The sequence below is a fragment of the Zingiber officinale genome, chromosome 5A (genome assembly GCF_018446385.1).
Source record: "Zingiber officinale cultivar Zhangliang chromosome 5A, Zo_v1.1, whole genome shotgun sequence".
NCBI lineage: Eukaryota > Viridiplantae > Streptophyta > Magnoliopsida > Zingiberales > Zingiberaceae > Zingiber > Zingiber officinale.
Window position 1 is genome coordinate 144,719,948 of NC_055994.1, and position 15,797 is coordinate 144,735,744.

The 15,797-nt window shown below is 35.7% G+C and overlaps 1 protein-coding gene across 1 annotated transcript; it reads left to right on the forward strand.

The window, feature by feature from the left end:
- Positions 1 to 5,246: 5,246 nt before the first annotated feature.
- Positions 5,247 to 9,641, forward strand: LOC121980128. The gene is made up of 3 exons (XM_042532092.1): positions 5,247 to 7,726; positions 7,814 to 9,506; positions 9,594 to 9,641. Exons 1-3 carry the CDS (start codon positions 5,247 to 5,249, stop codon positions 9,639 to 9,641), a joined length of 4,221 nt encoding a protein of 1,406 aa, XP_042388026.1.
- Positions 9,642 to 15,797: the final 6,156 nt, after the last annotated feature.

Consider the following 15,797-nt stretch of genomic DNA (forward strand, 5'->3'; position numbering starts at 1 on the left):
TCAATACGTTACCAATTAGTTATTACGAAAAAAATTGCATTCTCATTTCCCCTTCTTTCATCTCAACTTGCCCATCCTACTTGATGTACACCCTTCCACCTTGTACAAGAAAAAGGAAAAGCCACGAAAATTAAGGGAAGACAAGGAGGGCATCTAGAAACATGTATGTTGTTATAATAGAGTTCTCATTCTAGATTAGATGAAAAAACTTCGTACAAGCTCTTATAAAATCATTATAAATTAAAGCTTAATATATGAAAAAAAGAGTGTTATAATAGAGTTCAAATAGTCACAGAGATATGTTGTTAATGTTAACTCTAAATCGCTCCCTTAGTCCACTTTTATAAGCTTCGAACATATTTATCTTTTTAGCTAGTGGAAAATTTATGTGAGATTATATCAGCACAAGTTGATATCTGGTGTCAACTAAAAAAAATTCACATTTATCTTTGAATCATTGGGACCGTTGAACTATTGTGTAAATTGTCATTTGTGCTTCCGGATTTATTTTGATGTCGATGGAAAATTTTTTTGGTATCGAATCGTAAAATTTTGATACTTACATTAAATAAAACATATACACCATCAGTTTTTCTTTATTGTTATGTTGGATCCACGTTGATTAGTTAATTGGATCCACCACTCTTCTCTTGATCTCTTCAATCTATAATTTGTAGATGATTACGTAAATCGACATATCTATTATAATTGTTAGGTCATCGTATCATTGTTGTCTTACCCTTTTAGATCTATTATATTTAGATTTTCTGCTATATCATCAGTCAATTGGAAGTTGCTATTAGTGGACTAGTGTTGGATTAATCAATTGTATAGTTAACTCAGTCACAAACAAAAACATTTCATTTGTTAGCAATTATCTCGAGTTAATTACCTATTCGGCTTACCTATCGTCAATCAACCTATTCTAGATCAGTCAATTTAGCCATGAACAAAAATATTTTATGACTAATTAATCCAATTGAGTTGACTACTTGATCAACTCAACCGCAAGTAATTAATTGAAGACAACATTTAGTTAACTAGATTGTCAACTACCACTTACCCTAATGATCAAGTTTTACCTACACCCTCTCCCATATATAAGTCTCTCAACTCATTTAATACTTTTACCTTACACCCCATGTAATAAAATAATAATTTTATCAAAATAATAACTTTGTCAAAATGGTTATAAATCTAAACTTGCCCAAAGACTTAACAACTTCAATGAATGACAGAAGAATGTTTATTTGAATTAGATTATTATTAATTATTAGCTCATGGAGCACAATTAGAAAAACAATAACACTCTTATAATAAAACTCTAGTAAGAAATTAGTGATTCCCTAACTAGATCGTCCACTGCAGGCAAATTAATCGAATGAAAGGAATAGAGAAAGTGCAGGCAAAGAATGGAAGTTAAAAATAGGGTGAATGGTTTCTAGTATGAGTTTCTTTATGTTAATTTAATATATATAATATTAATTAAATAAATAAACTTAAATAATTCATTATATTAAATAAGTAAATTTAAATTTATATTCATTAATACAACTCTTATTAATATTTATTAATATATTAAATAAATAAAAAAATGTTAAAATAAATAAAAAAAGTTAAATTATTAAATTTAATAATCAATTAAATAAATAAATAAATTTAAATTAAAAGATTAATAATATCTAAATAAATTAATACTAATCAAATTTAAATTAAATTTAAACTCATTAAAAAATAAATGAAGCCATAATTATTTCAATAATTTAATTCTTCGACTTGATTCAAGTCCGCGCGATTATTTTATCAAACGAACTTCAACGCTCTGATGGCGGTTGAAAAGCCAAAAGCTCTCGAGAAAAACAAGACTGTTCTGTTCGTTCTAGTCTGACAATATCGATTCTCCGTATCTTTCTCCATCGAAAACAACAGCTCTCTGGTGTCTCTCGCCTCTTCCACGTTAACTTCTCAGCTAAGTTACTGCCTCAAAACCAATGCTCCGTACCACCTCCGGGCTTATCACTTATTATGCTTCTTCCTGTGGCTGTGCTGTTGCTGTTGTGCCCTTGCTCTTGATCTTGTTCTTGCTCTAATGGCGGCGGCGGCTGCTGCTGCTGCTTACTCCACCCCTCGCGAGCACGTCGAGTGGATACGTAGAGAGAGGTACTACATTGGGAGACATGACAACAATCCCCTGGCTGAGGACATCCATCAGGCCGTCCTCTACCTCTCCGAAGAGCTTTATTCCAAGGACGTCCACTTCCTCATGGAGCTTGTTCAGGTGCGTAGTAGTTCCACCGCCTGACTGCTTGAAGGCACTATTTTTTCTACTAATTCTTTCCGGATCCTAGGCCGTAGTTTGTGCTGTATATGGGTTGCCATCTCTACTAACCATTTTCAATCGTATTTCATTTATCAATTTGCATTCGGCAGAATGCAGAAGACAACAAGTATGCAGAGGGCGTCACTCCATCCCTTGAGTTTCTGCTTACTTCCAAGGATATCACGATGACTGGAGCCAAAACAACACTGCTTCTGTTTAACAATGAGATAGGTTTCTCTCCATCGAACATTGATTCCATTTGTAGGATTGGTAAATCAACCAAGAAAAGGAAACGACACCTTGGCTACATAGGGGAGAAAGGTTTGCACTTTCGACTTTTGTTGGTTCTAATTGCATGCTATTTTCTGTGAAAACATTTATTTCTATGTGACACTTTATATTGACCTCATCTTGTAAGACACAACCAGACATTAAACATCACTTCTTGCTCAACACGATTTGTTATTATTGAAATGTAGGGTGAAAAACCCATGTCGTCCTAAAGGAGTATCTTCAATATTAAGTTATCTCTAGGTCATGTGATCCCTTAATGGGGCATCTGGTATAAATTCTCAATGTCCTCGAAGTCATGCGCTATTTCATGGGGCAACATTTCATGGTTCCACATATCATCGCTGGAACTTTGGTTGTTGACCGGAATGGTGCTAAATCGGTTTCATGTTGTGTTGACACTCCACACACTTTGATATTTTCCAACTTGTAAGACCAACTAATTAGTTTTAATTATATAAAACTCCTTCTTAGTTGACACTCCACAGACTCCACATACCTTTTCTTGATGCACTTTTTTGGGTAGTATATGGTTCTAATAGTAGCTATCCAATTGGCATGATATGAATTTTAATAAACTATCACACTAAAAACAAAACAGATGCTAAATTTGGTGTTTGTAAGATAACATAGTTTTCCTGGTACTATTATTCTGGATTTCACATGGATTTTTATCTTGCTATTTGATATTAGGTTCCATGAAAGTATCTATTGATTTAATTCCTAACATGTTAGATTCTTCAAGCATATCAAGGATATATTTCCATTTTGAAATATAATTTTACCAACCTCTATAATCTGAGACGGCCCATGTTTTTTGTTTCAATGTATGGATGAAGATAATCTTACAAATGAGTAATTTTGGTGAAGCCATCACCTGTAATAATGCCATCCACATAAACAACAAGAAGATGTGCCTTCTTGAATGAAAGATGATGAGACATAAATAATAAGAAAGATATGCCTTCTTCAATGATGGATGATGAGGAAGACAGCGATCTATAATGCTGAATTGACGAAGAGCTGAGATACACTTATGAAACCATGCTCTCGGAGATTTTCCATATGGGGACTTTGTTAGCTTACTTAAGAGGTTAATCTTAGACCTTCCCTAATAGATCACCATTGAGGAATCTATCTTTTATGTCAAGTTGATGGTGTCTATTGGATAATATCTCAAGTTTGAGATAAAATGTCATGACATTATTAATATTTTATAATTCATTGAGCAACAATAGTTTTTTAAATATATTTTTCATTGAACAATAAATATTTTTATGGAGTTTATCTTCTTTTGTTATAAAAACTTATACAAATTTTGGAATATAGTTGTTCTTCAAATTGAAAAAAGCCTTGGTGCAACGGTAAAGTTGTTGCTTTGTAACCAAATGGTCACGGATTCGAATCTTGGAAACATCCTCTTGCAAAAAGAAAGTAAGGTTGCATACAATGGATCCTTCTCCGGGACTCCGCATGACGGGAGTTTCATGCACTGGTTGTCCTTTTTTTTTAGTTGTTTTCCAAATTGTTGTGGGTATAAATTTGACAACAAATGAAGTTTAATTATGTATGATCAATGACGTTTATGGTATGCCATTAATTTATCTACTTTCTCTTTAATTTTCACATGCATGTTTTTTATACTTTTTATTATCGTTTCTCACTTTATATTTAATACATATGTATCACTCTAAACATTGAGAAAAATATTTGTTATGAAAATAATTTGGTCATCTTCATCTTGCAATAATAACTATTTCAATATTGTCTAATTTATTTTATTTCCCATTCCTCGATAAAGATTTGTACCATGTCAAACATCCACAATAGATCAAGTCTTGATATGCCATTAATTTAGAAATCTTGAGTGAATCTAAAATTTGAGGGAAACTCATAGGTACTTCACGACAATCATATTGCTAACTAAAAGATATATTTTCTTGTGTCAAGTCCAAGTTTGGAGGGTATTGTTATTACTTTAGTCCTAATCAGTGAAGTTAGATCATAGTATTCATGGTTGAACTAGCTAGACCTATAGATAAGCAACTGGAATACAATTTATTTCACATTAAACTTTATAAGCATATTTATTTTATTTTCCGCCACACTTGTTAAATGATCAGTGTTTAGAGTTTGACTATGATAATATTTACTTAACAATTTGCAGGCATAGGATTCAAAAGTGTCTTTCTGATATCCAGTAAGCCCTATATCTTCAGCAATGGGTACCAAATATGCTTTGATGAGGAACCGTCATCTGATTGCAACCTAGGCTACATTGTGCCTGAGTGGGTTGATGAGAATCCGAGCCTTTCTGAAATACAAAATTTGTATGGTTCTACAAAAAGCCTTCCTAAAACTATTATAATCTTGCCTTTGAAGATGGAAAAAGAGTCAGTTGTGAAAGAACAACTATCAAATTTACAACCTGAGGTCCTTCTTTTTCTTTCTAAAATTAGGAAATTATCTGTGAGGGGAGATAGCGAAGACTCCAAGTGTAATACTGGCTGCAAGATCTCAATATCTGGTGAAAGACAATTGCCAAACGAGAAGAAACATGAATGCCGAATCATACCCTCTGCATCTTACTGCTCAAGAGGGTGACAAGGGTGATGAGGAACAATGCTGTTATTACATGTGGAAGCAAAGGTTCCCTGTAAAACAGGAATGCATTTCAAAGAAGAGGGCTGAAGTTGATGAATGGGTTATTACTCTGGCTTTTCCCTTTGGAAGGCGGCTGAATCGTGGTGGGATGAGAATGTCTGGTGTGTATTCCTTTCTTCCTACTGACATGGAGACTGGTTTCCCATTTATAATCCAGGCTGATTTCCTTCTAGTTTCTTCAAGGGAGTCGATACAACTAAATAACCCATGGAATGAAGGAATTCTTAGCTGTGTACCTTCTGCATTTACGAATGCTTTCACTACACTAATTAAAGGAGCACATGAGGCACCCTCATTTTCCATTCCCTTCTTGTTCAATTTCATACCACTGGAGGAATCTCATATCAAGTTGCTAGATCCTGTGAGACAATCCATCAAAGAAAAACTTATTGCTAAGCGTATAATACCATGTGAATTAAAGAATTCACAAAAGATGTTCTGTAAGCCCAGTGAAATTAAGAGGCTTGATCCTGCATTTTGGCGAGTTCTAATTAAAGCACAGGAGTCTGGGGTTGATATACTTAACCTGCATTCACATGGAAGTCATATTGTCAATGCCTACTTGGATAACGATGACTATAATAATGTACTAGGATTTGTGGGAGTGGACTACGTTGATCCAGCATGGTATCCATCATTAATTCAGGGTTCTAATCTTCCAAAGGGAATGCCTGATGATATTTATGTAGAGCTTCTAAATTTTATTGCTCAGAAATGGAACTCTTGTTTTAAGGACATACCTTTGTTAAGGTTTATTGATGCCACTGGCGGCTTATCTTTGTTAAGTGTATCACAAGCAACAAATGGTTATAAGAAGCTATGTATTGCCAACGGTGATGAGATCATCACATGGCTTATCAACTGGAACAGGGAGTTTATATCTGCCTCAAACCTATATTTTATGCCGCAGACCATGCAATTGCTTTTAAGAACGTCAAAATTAGGAGTAATGGATTGGCTCAAGAATTCTGTGAAGCTGCAGAGTTTAAATTTTTATGATTATGGGTCAATTGTGATCAAGTCACTAACTAGTAGCAAGCATGTCATAGCCTTCACTCATTTTCTATATCATTCTCATAAGTGTAATTATGCTAAGGAATGGTGCATAAACGCATTGGTCTCTCGCTTGCCAATAGTAGATGAGTATGGAAAAGTGATACTTGAAAAGACAGAAGTCCTTGTGCCGGCCAGCATGGGCAAATGGATAACGTTAATGGGTTCAAATCCTTGGAGGGCTGAAAAATATTTTGTATTGAGCAGTGAGTATTTGGCCACTGCCAATTTTGCAGGAAATGTTACATGTGAAGGACAGATTTTGAAGTTCCTACAACAACATGTAAAGGCCTCTGATGTTCCACAAGTTTATCCTCCAAATGCAGCTTTCAAAACTGTTTACTCTCCTTTGACAAAAGACAATGCATTCTTGTTACTTGAATGGATTAGAAATATAAGATCTCGTGGAACTAATTGTAAGCTGCAGAACTTTTTTAGCAGCATCAAAACTGGAAGCTGGTTGAAGACATCAATTGGTTACAAGCCACCTTCTGAGTCATTCTTGCCGAGCTCAGGTTGGGGAAGACTACTTCAGGTAGCATCAACACTTGTTGACATACCATTAATCCAGAAAGATTTTTATGGTGAAAAGATAACAGAGTACACTGAAGAACTTAAAGAGATTGGAGTTAGATTTGATTTTACGGACGCATCAGAATATATTGGTAGCCATATCAGGTCTGCAACAGCTAATTCCACCTTAACCCGAGCAAAAGTCTTTTCGTTACTCAATTTGGTCAGATATTTGGGAGAGGTAAGCTTGTCCCCTGACTATCTAATTCAGAGCACCAAAACTGCAAAATGGCTAAAAACATCAGTTGGTTTCAGATTAGCATCAGAATCCATATTGCTGCTTGATTCAGAATGGACACTTGCATCGCATGTCTGTAATCTCCCCTTCATTGACACTTCTTTCTATGGTGAGCAGATTGCTGATTACAAGATTGAGCTGCAGTTATTTGGTGTTTTAGTTGGATTCAACAAAAATTATCAGATTGTGGTTGATAACTTCGAAATGCCTTCTAGCTCTGTATCTGCTGATGCTGCCATTTTCCTACTTGATTGCATACGGAATGCTTACATTCCTGATGATTTCTTCGGAAAGTTATCACAGACTAAATGGTTGAAGACCCAGCTTGGCTATGAAAATCCAAGTGAATCTTTTCTGGCTGTCTTAGAATGGGAATGCCTTCTTCAGGTTGTCAGCGGCATTCCAGTAATAGATGAGGCAATGTATGGCGGTAGAATCAGGTCATATCAGGCAGAGCTAAAGAAAGTTGGAGTAGCAGTAACCATAGATGACTTCTCAAAAGCTATTGCTCTTCGATTGAATCGTCTTTTAGAGGGAAGATTTATCACAAACAAAAATGTTCTTGCATTGTTATCATGTTATAGGCAGTTTGTAAAAAAGGAAATTACATTGACCCATGATCTTTTCCTTTTCTCCTTTGAGAAAGAATGGTTGCATACTAATCTTGGATTCAGATCTCCAAAAGCTTCGATCCTATTCAGTCCAGAGTGGCAACTTATCTCAGCTATATCAAATCTTCCACTTATTGACGGTAATTCTGACTTCTATGGTTACTCCAATGAGATCTATGATTTCAAAAATGAGCTCCAGGCCTTTGGTGTTATAGTTGAATTCAAAGAGGGAGCTAAATTTGTCATAGACGGTATTGACCTTCCCAGAAATCCTTCTGTCATTAACCCGAATTGCATTAAATCCTTGCTAAAGTGCATTCGCTATCTTAAGGAGAAGGAAGAGTCTCTTCCAAAAGAGTTCAAGAAAAAGCTGAAATGTAGATGGATAAAAACAGTCCTTGGCTACAGATCTCCAGAAGAGAGCATTCTCTTTGATCCCAAGTGGAGTTTGCAAAGGAAAGATGGTCCCTTTATTGATGACATCTTCTATGGTTCTGAGCTTACATCTTATAAAAATGAGCTTGAAGAAATTGGTGTATCTGTGGATGCCACTCAAGCATGCCTGTTACTAGCACATCGTATTAAGTGTCACTCTGATATTACTACAATTTCTAGAGTGTATCTGTTCCTGAATGAACATAAATGGGAGGCTAATGATAAAGCTGCAGAGTGGATTTGGATCCCACGTGGTGGTGGAGAATGGGTGAGCTCCAACAGGTGCATGGTATATGATAATCGTGACCTGTTTGGTTCCCAACTCTTCATTTTGAATAAATACTATGACACAAAGCTTTTTAATTTCTTTGCAAGAGTTTTTGGGGTTCGGTTTAGTCCATGGCTCGATGACTACTGCAAGCTCTGGTCCTCATGGGAACTGTCAGTGCACCACCTTACTGTGCAGCAATGCTCTGCTTTCTGGGTCTTCATTGCGAATTACTGGAATTGCTACACAGGGAAACAACTGCTGGGAAGCATATCAAAATTACCAGTGCAAAGTAATGATGGGGTCATTCTTTCTAAAAAACAAGATGTATTCATTCCTGATGATGTCTTGCTGAAGGAAATGTTTGACATGGTTTCTGAAACAATCTTTGTATGGTATCCTCCAGTTACCTCTCGTGCACTTTCTAGAGCAAATATGAACAAGATCTATAACAGCATTGGTGTTCGATCAATTTCTGAGGCTGTAGAAAAGGATGAGTCGTTCAGGACCACTGGTGCTAGTGTTAGGAAAGTCAATCAGAAATCTCTGATATTGAACAATGGATTGCTGAGGATTGTGCTTGCTTTTCTTTCCGGTACTTCTCTTGATATAATCGCTAATGAAAGGCATCGTCTTGTCAAATATTTGCTTGATTTAGAAGTCTTGGAAATTGATGCTCCTGTTACAATTAGCTATAAGCTAAAACTATCTTCTGGAACAATTTTAGATTCAAAAGCTACTAAATTGTTCCATTGGGAGAAGGATAAGGCGAAATTATTCTTACAAAGAGATGAAGGTGGAACGAAGCGAAAGAGAGATGGTGGAACGAAGCAAAAGAGGCACATAATTGAATATGCAACAAATTTTGCAAATGTGATTGCAATGGGCTTATTGTCTGAGATGCCGGATCAGATTGCTTCACTTGCCGAGCTCATTAGTTTTGGTTGCTTGTTGGACTTTGAGGAAGATGCAGTGAACTACTTATTGAAGAACAAAAATCTCCAGTTGTTTCCTGAAGACGAAGAGTTTCTATCATCTATATCGTCTACAAAGGTTCAATTTACCATCTACTAATACATTCTTGTTTTGAGCTAGTAAAGTTCTCTCATGAGTTTCAGACTATACTCTTTCGTACTGCAGAATGTGGGAAAGATTGAAGCTGGTGAAACTGCTACAGTCCGCTTCTAATTAATGCTCAACTGCGCTGCTATTTGGAATCCTTATGTAGGCTTTTGCTTTCCAACATGCTTTTGGTGATGAAGTTTCTTGAGTCCTTCAGTACTTTGTAGTATATAATTTTGTCCGCGATAGTTCAGTAATTTTCATGCTTACTTAAATATTTATGCTTATCATCACTTCTACTGAAAGTTCTTAATGTTTATTATGCTTATCATCACTATTTTGTGATCTTCCACTTGGTGAAAACTTTCCGTGGATTTTGTTTTATCTAATTTTCTTCCTTGAATCAGTCTTTATTTAAGATCTTATGTTGGATTAGTACCTTGTTTGGATTTTGTTCATTTGCAAGAATGAACAATCCTCCATCATCTCTTGGGTTTGTAAACACTTTTGCAAGAATGAACTATTGGGCTGTTTCTTATATAAGCATTCACAAAGTTTTGAGCCAGTTAGGGTTGCACTAAGAAATCCTATATTTCTTCTAGTTTTGTGCTAACTATGCTCAAGGCTTTCAAGTTTTTGGATAAGGTTGAAGGCTCATCTCGTGCACCTTTGTATGTTCTTTTACTCTATTTTTCTCAGTACTTTATTGTTTAGAGGAGCGGATGATTGTAAAACATTTAGATTTTGCTTCTATTTAGGGACGATCCACCAACTGTATCTGAAATTGTGCATTAGGAGGTCTCTAAACCATGTTAATCGATTTTGTTAGTGTTGTTTTGTTTGTGTTTTGATATATATTTTTGTTGCATACTCTGGACACTAACAACATACATAATTATATTCTCAAATAACTATTTCACTATTTATGTTTGTGCAAAGAATTTTAATTTAAGGGGATATTATTATTGTGCCCAAAAGATGTCTATATATTTTTATAATGATATGATATTGTTCATTTTGGGTTTATATTCTCATATCTTTGCTCTTGGGCTTTTTTCAAAAGGTCTTATTTCAATGGAGATAGTTTATATTTATTTAAATTTTTGATCTTTATCAAATCTGTTCAATATGGATCTTTGATTGAATTTTAACAATTATCTCTTCAAAATAATAACCATAATTACTCTTATTGTTCGGGTTTTCTCGTGAGTATTTGATTACCTTGATATGTTCTGGGCTTCTCTACGAGCGTCTGTATCCGATCATCCTGACATGTTTTGGGTTTCTATGTAAACATCTACATTCGATCATTCTTAATTTGCTTTACGCTTTTCTGACCTATTTCAGGTTTTTCCACAAGTATCAAGTCACTCATGACTTGTTTTGGGTCTCCTTGTGAGTTTCCAATCATCTTGACTTATTTGGCTCCTTGTAAGTATTTGGTCATCCTGATCTATTTCTGACTTATTTCTGAGGTTTTCTATAAGTATTCAGTCATTCATGATCAATTTTGGGTCTATCCTCAATTTTGTTCAAGGTCATCTTATATGACGTATAGTCTGGAGTATGATTCTGATATAATTTGTTGAATCTAAAAAATGTTTACATATTTTTTTAATGGTATGATATTATTCATTTTGAGTCTAGGCTTTTATAATTTTACTTTTGAACTTTTTTTCAAAAAGTCTCATTTTAATAGAGATATTTTATATATTTTTAAATTTATAATCTTTATTAAATTTTTTTAATGCAAGACTTTGGTCTATTTGCACTTTAGAGGAGGTTGGTCGCCATGATTTTATTCGATTTCGTCTTTAACACAAAACTATGGACTTTATTGATATATGTTTATAAAGTGTCAATGTATCTCAAGCCTATCAAGTTGGATGAGCTCTAACTCTTTTGTCAAATTGAGTTACATCATTACATGAAGAATTTAATTTGAATCAGAGTGCAAGAAATGTGTTGTATTTATTAGTATATCATACAAATTGTATTGTATTCTGTGAAATTTATTTATACATAAATATTATAAATATTGTAAAGAATGATGAGTATTTATTGTTTTATATATATAAATAATAAAATAATTCAACCGTTTAGGTATTATCTAGGTGGATCGTGGTGGTAGGTGGTCATTGATCGCTCCACAACTGGTTATTGCCATTTACAGTAGGATTTATCAAGGATTTTTGGTAAAACGTATAGCTTGCAAGGCTTGACATATGGTAAACATATGATATTCTATCGATAGGAGACGAATCTCAGAGATTCCATCACTCACAAATATCTATTTATGTACTTATCATTTGTGCTCTTATTGAACCTCATTCCATATAGTGTGGAGGGTTGTAGGGGTAAGTGTACAAAGACGGATGAGAATTTAATAGTGTAAATGTAATTAATGCAGATGGTCTTTTGGGTTTGATTTAAGCCCTCCAGGTCAATAAAAAAAGCTTTTTGCCAAAAGTTATTGGTGAGAATAAAGGCAGAATTTATACATGGAAATGCCTAGGGGAATGCTAGGAGTATGAAGGTTACCTCTGGGATGTAATCAGAGTTCTAAGTCTAAGAACTTTTTGCTAAAAGCATACAAGCCTCGGTTAAAAAAAAAAAAAAAAAAAATGAGGAAGATTAAGAGGAATGCCCGGAAGGTAAAGATGACCTTTTAGACTCAATCTAAGTCCATTAAGGACTTTCGGCAAAAATATATTGATGGGCATAAAAACCTCAAATGTAAAGGGAATTCTAGAAATGTAAAGGCGACCGTTTAGACTTAATATGAGTCCTCCAGTCCATCGGAAGTCCTTGATAGGTATAAAGATATGAGATAGAAGGAATTTAAGCATGAAAGTCCTTGATAGGTATAAAGATATGAGATAGAAAGAATTTAAGCATGGGATGTGATCCTATCTGAAATCTGTAAGGTGGCGCGTTGATTTTGGCGAACGATGATTTTTGATGAATCTCAAAGATGGAAGGAGAAGAAGTACAGTAACTAAAGTACTTTAAAACAGAGTTTGGGTGTTAGAACTTGCTTATCTTGTCAACGGAGAGAATCCCCCGTTTTATACTATCTCGTGTAATCTCCGTAGTCATGAGGTGGTCCCCGGTTTGTTAGAGTTTGTTAGGAGATAAAGTCACACTTTAGGCTTCGTGTAAAAATTATTTGAGGAATCTTTTTTGTATTTCAGATGTACCTTTTGTTAGTGCGGAAAGCATCCGACGATCAAACCGTTGTTTTAATAATGACAAAGGAATTCAGAGTTAAGCTTATTTGTGATCTAACAGTTTGATTGAGTGTTTTAGGAAAGACCTAGCTGCGGTTAGGCAGGTTGAAAACCCTAGGGGGTGGAAACCCTAGGTCATAGGGGGTGGTAACCCTATGCGGAAAGTCTTGGCGGGTCGAGTGCTTCAGGCAAAAATCCTAGGGGGTGGTAACCCTAGGTGGAAAGTCCTGGTGTCGCGAACCAGGTGGAAGACTAGACGGGTCGGGAGGCGGGCGTCCAGCAGAAAGCTCGGAGGCATCGAGCGCCGAGCAAAAGTCCAGTCGATCTGGAGGATCGCACTGGCAACAAGTAAATCTCCTGAGTGGAGTAGGTGAGGACGCGTTCCCCGTAAAGGGAACAGTAGGCGTCGGGTCGACCTAGAGTTTCCGGTCGAAAACCCGAAGTCAGATTCGGACAGCCCGAAGGCTGTCAATTTATTTGTTTATATATTATCTATTATGTTCTAACTCTGTTTTGCAAGAGACTAACATTTTTGTACAGAGTTAGAAGAGACCGGGATCGGTCGACCGAACCTTAGGATCGGTCGACCGAACTCCCAAGCCAGCAGATCAGATCTTTAGAGGTTGGACCAGGCTCGACCAGGGGATCGGTCGACCGAACCTTGGGATCGGTCGACCGAACCAGGGTTGGGCGTCGACTGGATCAGGCTGACTGGACAGCTTATCGGTCGACCGAACCTGTTTATCGGTCGACCGAACCTCGGATGAAGTTTGACCAGAATAAAGCGGAGCGAGAGGATCGGGCGGATCAGATAGGAAGAGATCGCCTGATCGGTCAACCGAACAGGGGATCAGTCGACCGATCCGCCTCAGGTCAAACTTGATCCCGAAGCTTGAGGATCTGGATCAGACTTTGCAGAGCTATAAAAGGTGGCCTAGAGGTGCAGCTTCGAACAACAACTTGATCAGAAGAATCTGTGCTTTCCAAACGCTGCTCCGAACGCTCTCAATAACACTCTGCAACTCCTCTTCATTTCTGATAGTGTCGGTATAGTTTCATTATTGCTATTTGAACTGTAATACATCTTGTAAACTTTGCGATATTATAGTTGTTGCCCACCGAAAGCGGTCAACGACCGCGAGCCTTGGAGTAGGAGTCGCCACAGGCTCCGAACCAAGTAAACGACTGTGTCTTCTGTGTTTGTGTTACTTCCTTTCTTTTTCGCTGCGTTTACACGAATGATTTCCGAAAATGAAATAGTGAAAGCCACGAGCGCTATTCACCCCCCCCCCCCTCTAGCGCTTTCGATCCAACAATTGGTATCAGAGTGGGGTCGTTTTGAATTGGTGCAACCACCATTCAAAGCAATTTTACATGGTTGTTTTAATCTTTTCGGAGTCAATTAGAATTTACTTTGTGGCTACATTCTAATTCTTTTTACGAATCGATTTTGCTCGAATCAGGTGCAACACCAATCGAGTTCACAATATTTTTTCTTTTCTCCCGCACTACTAATCCAAGACTTAGTCTTGGAACAATTTTCTTTGTTTTTTCCATGCAAGGTTTCAATGGCCCAACAAGAGGGTTATAGCACCGTTCGTCCCCCACTTTGATTTTTAAAAAGATTTTTAAAATAAATTTTAAAAGAATTTACAAATAAATTTTAAAAGATTTTGAAATGATTTTTAAAAAGATTTTTCAAATAAATTTTAAAAGAATTTACAAATAAATTTTAAAAGATTTTGAAATGATTTTTAAAAAGATTTTTCAAATAAATTTTAAATTAATTTCATTAAAAAACATGATATTAATTACGAATTTAATTTTGAATTTGAACTTTTAATTCCTTAGTCATCTCACTCGATCTAAATTGTCAATCAGGGAACCCTATAATTGTTGTGAGATGAATTATGGTTGAATTTTGGGGTAAGGTTTAACTTTGTGTTAGATTCAGGTTTAGCTTTGGGTTCAACAAGTAAGCATTCTTTGGATAAACTTCTGGGCTATAGTGAGTCACAAGGAACTCATTAAAGTAACCATGCCTTCGAGGTTTCCCAAATAGTCCTACCCATTAAACTTAATATAAACCCTGATCTAACTAGTTAGGATCCATTTAAGGATAGCTTCGGTCAGTTCCACTTGGCCAAATGCACCAGGTCGAAGCCATATCTTCCTAGACATGCGATGCCCAAGTTTCCCTAACGTACTATCATCCAAAAACTTCACCGGTACTGTGGTTAAAGTTAAACTCAGCCCTTTTTAAACTATCCTTAATTACCCTGCCGGGTAATCTACTCTTGTTTTACCCATTTCGGGTAAATTAGGTTCAGTTACCCTGTCGGGTAGTTCAGTTGGAGGTACCAGCTAGTTTGGATCCACCATCTATTTTTGAATTTAGAATTTCGAATTTAGAATTTCGAATTTGATTTAGAATTTAGAATTTTTGATTTAGAATTTCGAATTTAAATTAAATTTGAATTTTGAATTTGAATTTTTGATTTAGAATTTGGAATTTAGAATTTCGAATTTGATTTAGAATTTAGAATTTTTTATTTAGAATTTCGAATTTAGAATTTCGAATTTAAATTAAATTTGAATTTTGAATTTGAATTTTTGATTTAGAATTTCGAATTTAGAATTTCGAATTTGATTTAGAATTTCGAATTTGATTTAGAATTTTGAATTTGATTTCAAATTTTTAATTGAATTTTAATTTGAATTATGTTCTTAATATTGTTTTTCTATTAGCTCCCCCTGGATCATAGCCTCGATATGGTCTATCAAGATAATAGACTTGATCTTTGGGGACCCAATAGTGACCAGTTCCAACTTGATTAACCAAGTTGGATTTTGGCACCCATGCTTGGACAATTTTTCTATTATTTCTATTAACTAGCGATAAATATGATTTGTATTTTATTTTAGTTTTAAATCCAAGTCCAGTTTTGTTGTAGACGGCTCGCTGTTTTCCAAGAATCAGATCGAGATTCTTGGAGCCCAAGGTGAACCGTTCCAACGTGTCCTTGAGTTCTTTAATTTGAGCTTTCAAATT

What these genes read in the sequence shown, in the direction of transcription:
- LOC121980128 (XM_042532092.1), top strand. Translation starts at nt 5,247, where the DNA reads ATGTGGAAGCAAAGGTTCCCTGTAAAACAGGAATGCATTTCAAAGAAG. An exon ending in TTGTTATCATGTTATAGGCA is followed by an intron (nt 7,727 to 7,813) that starts GTTTGTAAAAAA and finishes TCTTGGATTCAG; the next exon opens with ATCTCCAAAAGCTTCGATCC. An exon ending in CATCTATATCGTCTACAAAG is followed by an intron (nt 9,507 to 9,593) that starts GTTCAATTTACC and finishes TTCGTACTGCAG; the next exon opens with AATGTGGGAAAGATTGAAGC.